Source organism: Ricinus communis, chromosome 9 (genome assembly GCF_019578655.1).
Source record: "Ricinus communis isolate WT05 ecotype wild-type chromosome 9, ASM1957865v1, whole genome shotgun sequence".
Classification (NCBI taxonomy): Eukaryota; Viridiplantae; Streptophyta; class Magnoliopsida; order Malpighiales; family Euphorbiaceae; genus Ricinus; species Ricinus communis.
Window position 1 is genome coordinate 9,425,545 of NC_063264.1, and position 13,750 is coordinate 9,439,294.

Consider the following 13,750-nt stretch of genomic DNA (forward strand, 5'->3'; position numbering starts at 1 on the left):
GCTAAATATTTTTCAACTTAAAATTTAAACCACTAGTTAATTGAAATACCTATTTTCCCTAAATTCCTTTTATAAAAACACCATTTACAATTTCTCCATAATTTTCCAATATATAATTTTATTTATATAAATATGCATTTGGAGAAAACTTGAATAACCAAAATATAATTATTTCTCAAATAATTTACTTAATTAATTTCTTAAAAATTCAAACTAATAGGATATAGAAAGAATGACTCCTTTATTAGTCTAATATTAAAATTTAAAATTTGCATTTAAATTATTCCAACTAGACCAAGTAAAATTAAATTAAATTAATTTTAAATAAAAATTTATTATTAAATATATAAAAATTTCGGATATTACAACAAGCAACACAAAAGGTGCAGTTCTCTTCCTTATAGACTTCTAGAAAAGGGAGCAACCATTTCTGTTAAAAAGAAAGGCCATTTCAATCTTTCCTGAAGAAGAATTGGACGTTAGACATAGGTATCAAGGCAACCGTTAACATAGGTATTAGGCTACCGTTAAAACAGTGTATATATAAGCAACAACATTCAATTTGTAATCCTCAGAATATATAATAGAATTCATCATTTGACTTCAACATATCCAAATGTCAATTTGATGATAAAGTTTTCACACTAATGCATGTCCGCGAAAGTTTTCATTTTTCACAGGATTCCTTCAAAACTCACTTTGTTTTCGCTTTCTTTTTTTATTTCTCCTAAAATAATTAAGCATGTCTGTATTTTTGTCAATTAGAAAGTCACTTATGTTTGGTTATTTATAATTTCACATGTTCCATTAAGATGGATTCTGTACTTACTATCTTCAGTGTTAAGGATTGTTATCGCAAGTCATACAATTCTATCTGAAAAGACCTACCAGCATTATTTTCTTGTACAGAGAAGGAAGTATAAACAACACTATTTGGTCAAACGATCCTCCCCCATTTTTCTAAAGAGCAAACTCTGACTTCATTAACCAAAGTTCCTTCAGGTTTCTTGGAAACTCACCACTCAATACCATTCAAAGTGGACTGAAGAAAAGAGGAAGTCCTAATAAGAACTGCTAGAGAGAGTAATTAGCAATCTGTGTAGCTTAAAGCATATTGCTATTTGCTAACGAGGACTCTGGTCTGTCTTTCTTTGTTCAAGTTGTGTTTCCAGGATTTTTATATCTGTAATCAGTGAATCCACTTTTTCTCTTTGAAAATTTCTGAAAATCAGTGTCATACTTTCTTTATCCCTCAAAACCAAAGAATTCGAAGAAAAATATGCTTAGTTTTTCTTTATTTTTCCCCAGAGGCTATTGATTTTAGTATCTTAGTTCAAAATCGATGGACTGCATCCCTATACTTCTCTGCTGCTATTTGTTGCTCTGTACAACAATATACACTGCTGCTGACACCATGAATAGAACTCGATCTATCAGAGATGGTGAGTCCTTGGTATCACCTAGTGGAGTCTTTAAGTTGGGATTTTTCAGCCCAGGTACCTCCAAGGACCGATACTTGGGTATCTGGTACAACAAAATCCCTATCGTGACCGTAGTCTGGGTTGCCAACAGAGAAAACCCCGTCACAGATTTATCAAGTGTTTTAAAGATTAATGATCAAGGAAATCTAATCATTGTCACAAAAAATGACAGCATCATTTGGTCTTCCAACTCCAAAAGTTTTGCAAGGGATCCTGTTGCACAGCTTTTGGATTCAGGAAACTTTATTGTCAAAGATCTGGGTTATAATAATTCCGAAGTTTACTTGTGGCAGAGTTTTGACTATCCATCTGATACATTATTGCCTGGAATGAAGATTGGAAGGAATAGAGTAACAGGCTTAGATGCTAATATATCATCATGGAAGACGCCTGATGATCCTGCTCGAGGTAAGTTTACATTTGGGTTTGATCATAGTGGTTATCCTGAATTGATCTTAAGAAAAGATTCAACTAGGCTTTATCGCACTGGGCCATGGAATGGTTTGCGGTTCAGTGGTACACCTGCTCTAGAACCAAACCCCATTTTTAGCAATGGGTTCTCTTTTAATGAGGACGAGGTGTTCTACAAATATGAGCTTCTTAACAGCTCACTCTTTTCAAGGATGGTGATAAGCCAGGAGGGATATCTGGAGCAGTTTGTCTGGATTAGTCGATTACATGAGTGGAGTCTTTATCTTACATTAGTAGTAGACCAGTGTGACTTCTATTCGCAGTGTGGTGCATATGGTATCTGCAATATTGTAAAATCTCCAATGTGTAGTTGCTTGAAAGAATTTGTACCGAAAATTCCAAGAGACTGGTACATGTTGGATTGGTCAAGTGGTTGTGTTAGACAAACCCCGCTAACTTGCTCTCAAGATGGGTTTCTAAAGTTTTCTGCAGTAAAGTTGCCAGACACACGAGAATCTTGGTCTAACGTTGCTGGTTCAATGGTAATGGACATGTCTCTTAACGATTGCAGTTTCTTGTGCACGAGGAATTGCAACTGTACAGCTTATGCAAATTTGGACGTTAGGGGAGGAGGAAGTGATTGCTTGCTTTGGTTTAGTGACTTGCTTGATATTAGAGAATATACTGAAGGCGGACAGGATATTTATGTGAGGATGGCTGCATCAGAATTAGGTATGAATTTATTCTGAGACCTGAAACTAGTGCCTAATGCTGAGAATCTAAACTTGTCAACATGTTCGTTACCTCACAGGATTGAGTCAAACTCTAATGACTGAAGTAAAATGATTAGCTAATGACGGATTGATATTCTCTGCCTATTGCAGATTTTATGATTCCTGAAATAGCAACTTCAAAGTTGTATTTGGTGCCTCAAGGGTGCCTTTATCTAGAGATGATTCATCCTGATATTAAAAAAAAGTTTTCCATGAATTTGTTGTTTTACACGTGAGTTTGGTGGCCAGTCAAGTGGAAAAGTTTGTTTTGTTCTGCAAAAAAAGATAATATCAACTAACATAAATTTGCGTTTCCTATTATTCTAACTCCCTATTCTTATGCTCTTAACTTCTTTATGTCTAGTTCACAACAACCTTCAGAATACTACTACTCCTACATCCAATGTCCAGAAATATAGAAAAGTTGTTGTAAGCTCTGTATTATCTATGGGATTGCTGCTTTTGGTCCTGGCCCTGATCTTGTACTGGAAAAGGAAGAGGCAGAAAAATAGTACGTATTCGTTCCTTGAAATTCTATCTCCCACTCTCCTTACCATCTCTGTTAGGTATTTATATCAAATTGATTTTAGTAAAACGCGATATAATAATTGGCAGATATATTGTTTTCTTGGAAACCTCAGGGGAATAACTGACAATAGAAACAGAGCTAAATAGTTTTTATTCATTCTAGTTATACTTTGCAGGAAGAATGACAGGTATTCTGGAAAGAAATACAAATAACAAGGGCCAGAAAGAAGATCTAGAAGTAACATTGTTTGACATGGGCACAATTGCTTGCGCAACAAATAACTTTACTCTCATTAATAAACTTGGTGAAGGAGGTTTTGGCCCTGTTTATAAGGTACCCAGTCTGATAAATGGTTGTGCAGTCACTTGTTGGCTCTCAATCTAATTATTCAAACTTTTGAAACTAATGCAATTATGCGATAACAGTTTTTTTGAAACTATCTAATCTAGCCTTGCCATCATTACGGATAAAACAGCTACTACTCAAGTATTTAGCAAGCATTCCAACTTTAAAGATTAATGAAATGAGAATACATTCAATTGTCATAGTATGGCATTGCCTGATATCGTGTTATTATGTATAGGGAATATTGAGAGATGGACAGGAAATAGCTGTGAAGAAGCTCTCAAAGAATTCAAGACAAGGACTAGATGAGTTCAAGAACGAAGTCATGTATATTGCGAAATTACAGCACCGAAATTTAGTGAAGATCCTAGGATGTTGCATTCAAGCAGATGAGAGGATGTTGGTTTATGAGTTTATGCCTAATAAAAGCTTGGACTTCTTTATTTTTGGTTTGAATCTTCTTAAACCCATAATAAGTTACATTTTATCAATTGACAATACTTTTATCAAGATAAAAGGATTAGTAATACTACTTCTTACCCACTTTCTTCAGTGCTGTTCAAAAAACACTGATAATACGGAGCATTCTTTGTTTCAATGAAAAAAGAAAGCTGCTATTGCCAGTTTTTTTTCCATCCAAAAATGTTTGAAGTGTTAAATCATGCATCACTCCTTTTGCTTTCTTTTAGATTTATGAATCTGATACGAATAAAATTTGATCAACTTGGGTGAATACTGGGCAGATCAAGCACAGTGCACACTACTAGATTGGCCTAAGCGCTACCATATTATCAGTGGGATTGCTCGTGGACTACTTTACCTTCATCAAGATTCAAGACTCAGAATAATTCATAGAGATCTAAAAGCTGGAAATATTTTACTAGATTGTGAAATGAACCCTAAAATCTCAGACTTTGGACTAGCCAGAAGTTTTGGCGGAAATGAAACTGAAGCAAATACAAATAAGGTTGTGGGAACATAGTAAGTATCTTTCCAAATAGTGTATATATATGGTGATTCTGATATTATAAAAATGATGTGATCTTTAGGAATTTCCTTCGCAGTGGTTACATGTCGCCAGAGTATGCTATTGATGGTCTCTACTCAGTGAAATCTGATGTGTTTAGCTTTGGTGTAATGGTGCTAGAGATAGTGAGCGGCAAAAGAAACAGAGGATTTTGTCATCCTGAGCACCATCTTAACCTTCTTGGGCATGTAAGTATCACTGACATTTACATTTTTTTCTTATTTCTTGGGCATATAAGAAATCTCCAATAAGAATTTTCACTTTCCTTATCAATTCAGGCATGGAAACTACATAAGGCAGGGAGAACTTTTGAGTTGATTGCGGCGTCAGTGATAGATTCATGCTACGAATCTGAAGTGCTAAGATCGATTCAAATTGGTTTACTATGCGTGCAAAGAAGTCCAGAAGATAGGCCAAGTATGTCGAATGTGGTACTTATGTTGGGCAGCGAAGGTACCTTGCCTGAGCCTAGACAACCAGGATTCTTCACTGAAAGAGATATTATTGAAGCCAAATCTTCATCAAGTAACCACAAACTATGTTCACCTAATGGTCTCACTATTTCATCATTAGGGGCACGTTGATAGCACTTCATTATTGAGTTTTACAGTAATTTTTATTTCAATAGCTGTGACATTTTTTGTTCATACTGTTGCAGAAAAAGCATGTGTTATTTACTTGCTTATACAGAAAAATGAAAAATGAAGCTTTAGGTTGTGGAATCAACCTTGTGCCTTTTGCTCTTGTTTTAGGCAAAAGTTTATCTCTATAATGCACAAGCCAGTTTTCGTTGGGGAAATTCGACAAACACCTGGTGACATAAGTTAGCGTGGGAAAAATTTTCTAACCAATCTCTGCAATTAATGCCTCCTTTTGATATAATGGAAGATGAAGATGAATTTGAGTGACGGCTTACCCTGCATACACTTTTAGCAGTCATATTGCCTAAATCCATAATATCTTAAATTTCATTGAAATCAATTTATGTATCTCATTTTGTTCTTTTATGATATTTAAACAATCTATGATATATGAATTTATTCAACGAATAAATTCATATAAGTACTTAAATATTATAAAAAGACAGAGTTCAACTGTTTATTTGATTAAATCTGGAAATATAATCTAAGTGATTGAATATAAATTGAGATATTAAAATAACTAAATTGCTAAAATTTATTCCACCAAATAATTCATTATTGATCTGTAAATATGTTCATATGGTCCATATATCATTGAAGTAAAAACCACAAACTTCTTTTAGCAGAAAGTGATAAGCAGATTCGACATCCCACATACCTCAGGAACAGATAATTGGAAGCAATTCGATAACAAGTAATTTAGAGGTGTATGCATTTGCCTAAACATTAACCTGACGTTCACTTCCGTAGCTCATGCACAAAAAGAAATGGTCTAACAGAAGTGACCCATAGAATGATCATATAAGTAAAGAAAATGCTAGACCAGGCTAAAGAGCAATGGTAAAAAAGAATTATAATGATGTATTATTTCACACAGAGCTACTCCTTAGCAACCGTTGAGGATACATCTTTTGGATTCATCATGATATAAAAGCAGTTTTCCCTATTGAGATTGGGTTGCCATAGCCTACGATTTTTTGACAGCCAAAAATGATAACCGGCTTGTGCTTAGATACGTTAAAGGAGAGAAGGAAATAAGTAGGATTTAGAAATAAAGCTTACAATATATAGGGTGGCGATATACCAAAAATTTCTCAAAACTAAAGCTGGTATAAGAAGAACAAATTTGCTCTGAGGAGAAGCTAGACCTGGGAAGCAAATTATAGAGGTCCTTACAAGAAACAGAAAGTACTGAAAGAAAGGGTATTTAGACAATCATGAGTAGGAACGCATTCATGGAATATGTCGACTCTTCAAAAGTATTATCCATAGTAAAAATATAAGATCTAGGAAGATAATTGATACAAGTTCGCTTGAAGAGATCGCCCCATACGAGCATAGGCTCGCCTATCCTCATCTCTTTACCTGATCCGCAGATCGGTCATATTGAAAGATTGATACCGAGAGTTAAAAATCCACTCTAATACAATTTAATTTAACGTGGACAAAGATTCTCATGAACGTCATTATAATCTATTGCATGATACTCTCTCCAATGTGATGAGTTTGCAAGAGAAGAGATATACTTCGAAATAAACTACTCCACCTCAACATCTATAAATATGAATAATGTACATTTATGAAGAGGTAATTCAAACACTTATATTTCTTTGCCTCTCAAATACTAACTTGATCATTGGAATAATTTTCTAAATACCATGCTTAATAAAGATGATATACGAACCAAAATTTCTAATTTATATAATAATCAAGGAAGTGGGTCTCTATTTTCCACAAATCTTATCCTTTACTAACTTGTTTTATTTTTTATACTCCTTAAAAAAGTATACAATTTGAGCTCCCAAAACAGCACCATACGCTCTTGAAAGAGTATAATTTGCATTCTAAAAGAGCATAACATACTCCCGATAGAGTATAAAATTTGAGCCCCCAAGGAAGCAAAAAACACTCTCCGAGAAGCTATAAAATTTGAGCTCCTAAAAGAGCATAATACCCTCTTAGAAGTAGAAAACTTGGACCTTTTAAAGATAAGATAAAGAAAGAAAAAGAATAGGTAATATTAGGTAGGTCTTCAAGTGATGTCAGAAAAGTAAAACTAGAAGTTTCCAGTAACAATATAAGACTTTTAGATGACTATTTATATACAGAGATAATATAAGATGGCTATTTCTATACAGAGAGAGATTTAGGGATTTTATTAAAAAGAATACTTAAAAGTATTCCTAATTATTATTATTTTTTAAAATACAACAAATAATTATAAAATTTTAATAGTTTTACATAATAAATTTATATTTTATTATGATTTATAATAAAATAATAATAATAGATATATATATTTATTGGAGTAGGAGTTAATATAACTTTACAAATTAATTTTGGACATTCCTAAGAATCTTAGTGGGGTCTGTTGACCCGAGTGAGCATATAGGTGGCTCACATGGGTGGCCCGTATCAATGGAGAAATGCTCTATCTAAATTTTGTCAACTAGCTCTATGGAATGCCCCTTTCTTTGTTCCTCGGTGATTACGTGGAAAAGATTAAAAGAGAAATGAGCCACATTTTCTTTTTCCGTGTAATTGATTTGACTTTATTTGAGGTTGAAACTGGTAATCACGCTTGTTGACAGAGTGGGTTTAGAAAGTAAATACAGTTTTCATATTGCTGCTCCACAAAAATGATTTGTTCTACAAGGTAAATGATTCATCCATATTTACTTCCGTCAAGAATTGTGTGCCAGCCAATAGGGATCGCCTAAGGAAATTTCCATTTCCCATTTCATTTCTTCCTGATGGCCAGCCTCAGCTTGACATAAAAGTGGCTTCTTTTATATACAATATATTTTTGATTTAATACACTTGAAATTCATTAAATTTATATAATTAAATTAAATTTTAATAAAATAGATAAATAAATTTAAATAATTTTTATATTAATAAATTAATATATTCTACAACATTAAAATTTTATTTTTAATTTAATTAATTTTTATTTTATATTTTTTAAATAAAATATTTTTTTTATAAATTTCAACAAAAAAGAAAAAGGTACGTGAGATAGCTTAATCTAGGAAAGTGAAAAAAAAAAAAAAGAATGCTCTTTTTCTGTTTTCCAATGTTATTTTATATTTGCTAAAATAATTAATTTTCCGTAGTTTATTATCTATTTTATTTTATTTTAGATATTTTATCTAATGATTTATTTTAACAAAATAATTTTCAACAATTACCTTAAATAATAGATACCCATCTTATTTAAGGGTGAAAAAAGTAAGGTGAAAATAAAATGACAAAAAAAAAATAGTAAAATTTGCCTTTTTTAACTGATACGGATGGTCCTTTTTTTCCCAATTTAATAAAATGCCATTATATTCCAAAACAATTTTATCATTTCTGACATCCATATTCTTTTATTCAATGATAATGATTTATTAACTAATACATGCTCAAAATTATAAAATATGGTTTCTTTTTTCTTTCTACATTTTTATTGACTTTTCTGAAGAGAAGCTTCTGATTACCTTAAAAATTGAAACATAGCGAATATTGTATTATTATCATCTCCTTGTCCTATATTTTGATGCAAGTGTCTTGTTGACATATACTAATCTGAAGGCTGGCATTTCTGACAAAAAAATATTGATTGGGTCTACAAAGTCAATATTAAGTAACGTTAATATTTAACTTCAGATTTCGTTACCAGACCATCTATCATCAGTGTGAAAGAACATAATTTTCTTTAAAAAAGTGCTTAGCGGCTCTATCGAGCCTTGGAATTTCATTAGAATATATATGCCAATCCTATCCAGAGTTGAGTCTTCGATAAGAAACGTAACATGTTGCTGAGAAGCAGAATACACCAATGGAAATCTTTACCATTTCTCTTTTCTGCTTCTCTTTTAATCTCTGCCTTCGTAACATCCACAGCCCTGGACACAATATCTGCAACTCAATCTATTAGGGATGGCGGTGAAACTATAGTATCAGCTGGTGGCATGTTTGAATTGGGATTTTTCAGCACAGGAAATCCTAACAATCGATACTTGGGGATATGGTACAAAAAGATTTCTAATGGAACTGTTGTATGGGTTGCCAATAGAGAAACTCCACTCAACAATTCATCAGGGGTACTGGAGTTGAATGATAAGGGACTTCTTACTCTTCTCAATCATGAAAACTTGACCATATGGTCTTCCAGTACATCAAGAGTTGTGCAGAATCCTCTCGCGCAGCTTTTGGAGTCAGGAAATCTTGTTGTCAGGGATGAAAGTGACCTTGAAACAGAAGATTTCTTGTGGCAAAGTTTTGATTATCCTGACAAAACATTTCTCCCAGGAATGAAGATTGGAAGACTGGCTGATGGCTTGGAAGTTCATTTATCATCATGGAAGACCTCAGATGATCCTTCTCCAGGTAACTTGGCTTATCAACTTGATTCCAGTGGTTTACAGATAGCTATCACACGAAATTCAGCTATCACGGCTCGATCTGGGCCATGGAATGGTATTAGCTTTAGTGGGATGCCTTATTTAAGGCCAAATCCAATTTATAACTATTCATTCGTTTCGAATCAAAAGGGAATATACTATACCTATGATCTAGTTAATACCTCAGTTTTTACAAGGCTCGTTTTGAGTCAGAATGGTATAATGGAGCGGTACACATGGATTGATCGGACAAGCGATTGGGGTCTATACTTAACTGCACCATCAGATAATTGTGATACATATGCATTATGCGGTGCTTACGGTAGTTGTGACATTAGCAACTCACCTGTATGTTGGTGTTTAAATGGATTCGTGCCAAAATTCCAAAATGATTGGGATAGAGCAGATTGGTCAGGCGGATGTGATCGAAGGGCGCAATTGGATTGCCAGAAAGGAGATGGGTTCATAAGGTATCCGAATATTAAATTGCCTGACATGAAGAATTTCTCAATCAATGCAAGCATGACCCTAGAGGAATGTAGGATAATGTGCTTGAACAACTGTTCTTGTATGGCTTATGCCAATTCAGATATCAGAGGAAGTGGAAGCGGATGCTACTTGTGGTTCGGAGAACTTATTGACATCAAACAATACAGAGATGATGGCGGGCAAGATCTTTACATTAGGATGGCTTCTTCTGAATTAGGTAAGAATATATTGCAAAGAGTTAGCAAATGAATATGTGATAACTGCATGACTAAATGTTGTATGCATAATGGAAAAATTTCTATATCTTGATTGACGCTTTTATGTTTTTAGATGCTGAACATGTGAGCTCCGATCAGAACAAACAAGTGACGGTCATAGCAAGCACAATATCATCAATAGTAATGTTTCTGGTTGTCCTCGGTATAGGCTTGTTCATAGTGAAAAAGAAGAGAAAGAAGAAGCAAAATGCACAAGGTAGACCCGGTGTATGAACTTTATTGATCCTATGAAACTCAGCTTGCGGTTCGTTTCTATTCACTGTTTCTATTCACTACTTTACAGGGAAGTGGGAAAACAATCCGGAGGAAAGCTACTCTTTTGATAACCATGACGAAGATCTGGAGCTACCCTATTTTGACTTCAGCATAATAGCTAAAGCTACAGATGACTTCGCATTCAACAATATGCTTGGAGAGGGCGGTTTTGGACCTGTCTATAAGGTAACAGAATTAGACATGTCATGCATCCCTCTGTAACCAGATACTACTTCCATGTGTTACTGGTTAACATGTTGTCCTCATTTGTGATCATTCTCTACCAAAAACACCAAATTTGTTAATTTGAAGAACTTTAATTGGCATTTCACTGCAGAAATGAACTCTGAAATAGTTCATTCTTGGAATTTCCATCTCCAGAGTTTGCCTGCTTAATTACCAACAATAACTGCACTCTCTATATGTTCAGGGCATTCTTAAAGAAGGACAAGAAGTTGCTGTTAAGAGGCTCTCCAAGGATTCTAGACAAGGGGTTGATGAGTTCAAGAATGAAGTCAAATGCATTGCCAAACTTCAGCACAGAAACCTGGTGAAGCTTCTAGGATATTGCATTCATCTAGAAGAGAAGATGTTGATCTATGAATACATGCCTAATAAAAGCCTAGACTGCTATATTTTTGGTTAGAATCTCTAAATCCTGATACAATTTCCATGGCAGTTTGTCAGAGTTAGTTTCTTTTAGTAGCTCCAAATCTTCTTCATTTCATATCTGAAAGTTGTTTTACTATAGGTTTCTTCTCGATCAATCAAGATTCGAGCAACAACATGAAATTTCACTAACAACTTGTTACCTCTGTTCTAATAAAGATCATATTCCATTAATAGTCGCTAAATATACAATTATCAGCCATAAGGATTAACCTTTGTAGATAATTCTGACAGATGAAACACGAAGCAAGTTACTGGACTGGAGTATGAGGTTCCGCATCATTAATGGAATTTCCAGGGGACTTCTCTATCTTCATCAAGATTCTAGACTAAGAATTATTCATAGAGATCTCAAATTGAGTAACATTTTACTAGATAATGATATGAATCCAAAAATCTCAGATTTTGGAATGGCTAGGAGTTTTGGGGGCAATGAAACCGAAGCAAATACGAATAGAGTAGTTGGAACATAGTAAGTTTATTTTTTATTTTTTTTTCCTCTCTTTCCTTTAAGCAAGAGAAAATGCACATAAGTAATTTTAAATTTTTATATCTTTTTAAAAATATTAACTTATTATATTATTTCATGCAGTGGTTATATGTCACCAGAGTATGCTATTGATGGATTGTTCTCAGTAAAATCTGATGTATTTAGTTTTGGAGTTTTAATATTGGAGATAGTTAGTGGAAAGAAAAACAGAAGATTTAGTCATCCAGACCATCAACTTAACCTTCTTGGGCATGTAAGCTTTACACAAGTACTTAATTCTTGATTCTCTACCTATAAGCTACTACTGAAAATTCGACAAAATGGTTTATTGGCAGGCGTGGAATCTCTTCAAAGAAGGAAGATATCTAGAGCTTATTGACGCATTAATAAAGGAATCCTGCAATCTATCAGAAGTGTTACGATCAGTTCATGTTGGTCTATTATGTGTGCAACATGCTCCAGAAGATAGACCAAGCATGTCATCTGTGGTTCTAATGTTGGGTGGTGAAGGTGCTTTGCCTGAGCCTAAAGAACCAGGATTTTTCACTAGAAGAAAGTTTTTTGAAACTGAATCTTCCTCGAGCAAACATGAATCATGTTCTGTTAATGAACTTACAATTACAATGATTGATGTTCGGTGAAAGTAGTATCCTCCAATTGCCTTGGGATCAAATTTTATGAGACATTTTTGTAAAAATCTGCAACACCTATGAAATTGTAATAAGTAGTTAATGGTTTCTCTTTTCCTTTTATAAAATTAGAGTGTTCTCACTTTGATTTAATGCAAATATTTTAACTTTACATTAATGTTTAGTTTATGATATGTATCCACATGTTTAACTTGATAGCGCATGTATGATTAAATTTAATTGACTCTCGAAAATTTATGTTTAACTTGATAGCACATGTATGATTAAAATTCATTTATTAATCTAAAATTTATGTACTTTGACTGAAATAAAAATTAATTTAGAATTTTATATAATCAAATTTATATAAAACTGATAAATTTATATGAAATTTAAAATTAATTTAGAATTCTTCAATGGCGAGGAACTTATTCAGTAGGCCATAAATAGTAAGTGTAATGAATTTTATGAAATGTATCGTTTTATTTGAATCGATGGTCATAAGCAAATTAATTAGAAATCCATCAACTTTATATTAATAATCAAACATATACATAATTTTACTATATGTTAAGTTAATTTTATGGAAAATTGATTGATTTAATGATTAATGAATAAGTTAATTAACTAATTTATCAAATAACTAATCTTTCACTTAACGCAAATTATAAGATGGACTCTGGTCTATATAGCTTTGTGGATCTAGGGATCTATTCGGTACTGTTTTAGTTGTAAAAACATTATGTCAGTGTCTGACATGTGCGACAAATATTGACGCATATTAGACGCTAATGCGTGCGTCAAACGCTGGACACGCATGTCATTTTTTTTATTTGAAAAAGTAATTTATGCCCATTGATTTTCTAATAAATATTCATTAACTTATGTTCATTAAATATGTGTTGAATGTTCATTGTTTGTTAACTTAATTTTGTTAAAAAGATATATACTACAACATAAATATCTGTAGTATAACTTTTGCTTGATGAATATCTATTGATTAACTAATGAATATTATGCCTATAAATTATGAATGTTTATATTAATCATAAATTGTTTCCAATATGTATCATAAAAATAATAAAAACTTTCATAAAAAATCAATATTTTTATTTAAAAATATTAATGAATATTATATATACAGACAATGACCATTGATGAATAATAAATCAAACAAAAAGAACATGAACATTAACCATAATGAATATTAAGTTCACTGATAATAAATATTCTAATACAAATAAAATTAATTATTTTAGAACATTACATTTAATTAATATTATACATATAGAAAATAAACATTTTAGTACATGTAAATGAATAAAAAATATTAATATATATATAA

At 32.7% G+C, this 13,750-nt stretch overlaps 2 protein-coding genes across 6 annotated transcripts; both read left to right on the top strand.

Annotated features, from left to right (window-relative positions):
* The first annotated feature begins 806 nt into the window (after positions 1–806).
* Positions 807–5,288, top strand: LOC8288696 (G-type lectin S-receptor-like serine/threonine-protein kinase At4g27290). 5 transcript variants are annotated; one of them, XR_007217430.1, is made up of 7 exons: positions 808–2,624; positions 3,030–3,176; positions 3,370–3,527; positions 3,778–3,988; positions 4,283–4,506; positions 4,589–4,754; positions 4,845–4,985. XR_007217430.1 is itself a non-coding variant. In XM_025159069.2 (7 exons), exons 1-7 carry the CDS (start codon positions 1,343–1,345, stop codon positions 5,148–5,150), a joined length of 2,493 nt encoding a protein of 830 aa, XP_025014837.2. In that variant the 5' UTR covers positions 818–1,342; the 3' UTR covers positions 5,151–5,288. The 5 variants fall into 5 exon arrangements, 4 of the variants coding, with proteins under 4 accessions (XP_048235497.1, XP_025014837.2, XP_048235498.1 ...); XM_025159069.2 differs by having other exon boundaries at positions 818–2,624; positions 4,283–4,520; positions 4,604–4,754; positions 4,845–5,288; XM_048379540.1 differs by lacking the exon at positions 4,845–4,985 and having other exon boundaries at positions 807–2,624; positions 4,283–4,520; positions 4,589–4,719.
* A 3,607-nt stretch (positions 5,289–8,895) lies between these two features.
* Positions 8,896–12,583, top strand: LOC112536376 (G-type lectin S-receptor-like serine/threonine-protein kinase At4g27290). Its single transcript, XM_025159064.2, has 7 exons — positions 8,896–10,301; positions 10,415–10,558; positions 10,646–10,803; positions 11,048–11,258; positions 11,521–11,758; positions 11,879–12,029; positions 12,112–12,583. The coding sequence occupies exons 1-7, from the start codon at positions 9,005–9,007 to the stop codon at positions 12,415–12,417; spliced, it is 2,505 nt and encodes an 834-aa protein (XP_025014832.2). The 5' UTR covers positions 8,896–9,004; the 3' UTR covers positions 12,418–12,583.
* Positions 12,584–13,750: the final 1,167 nt, after the last annotated feature.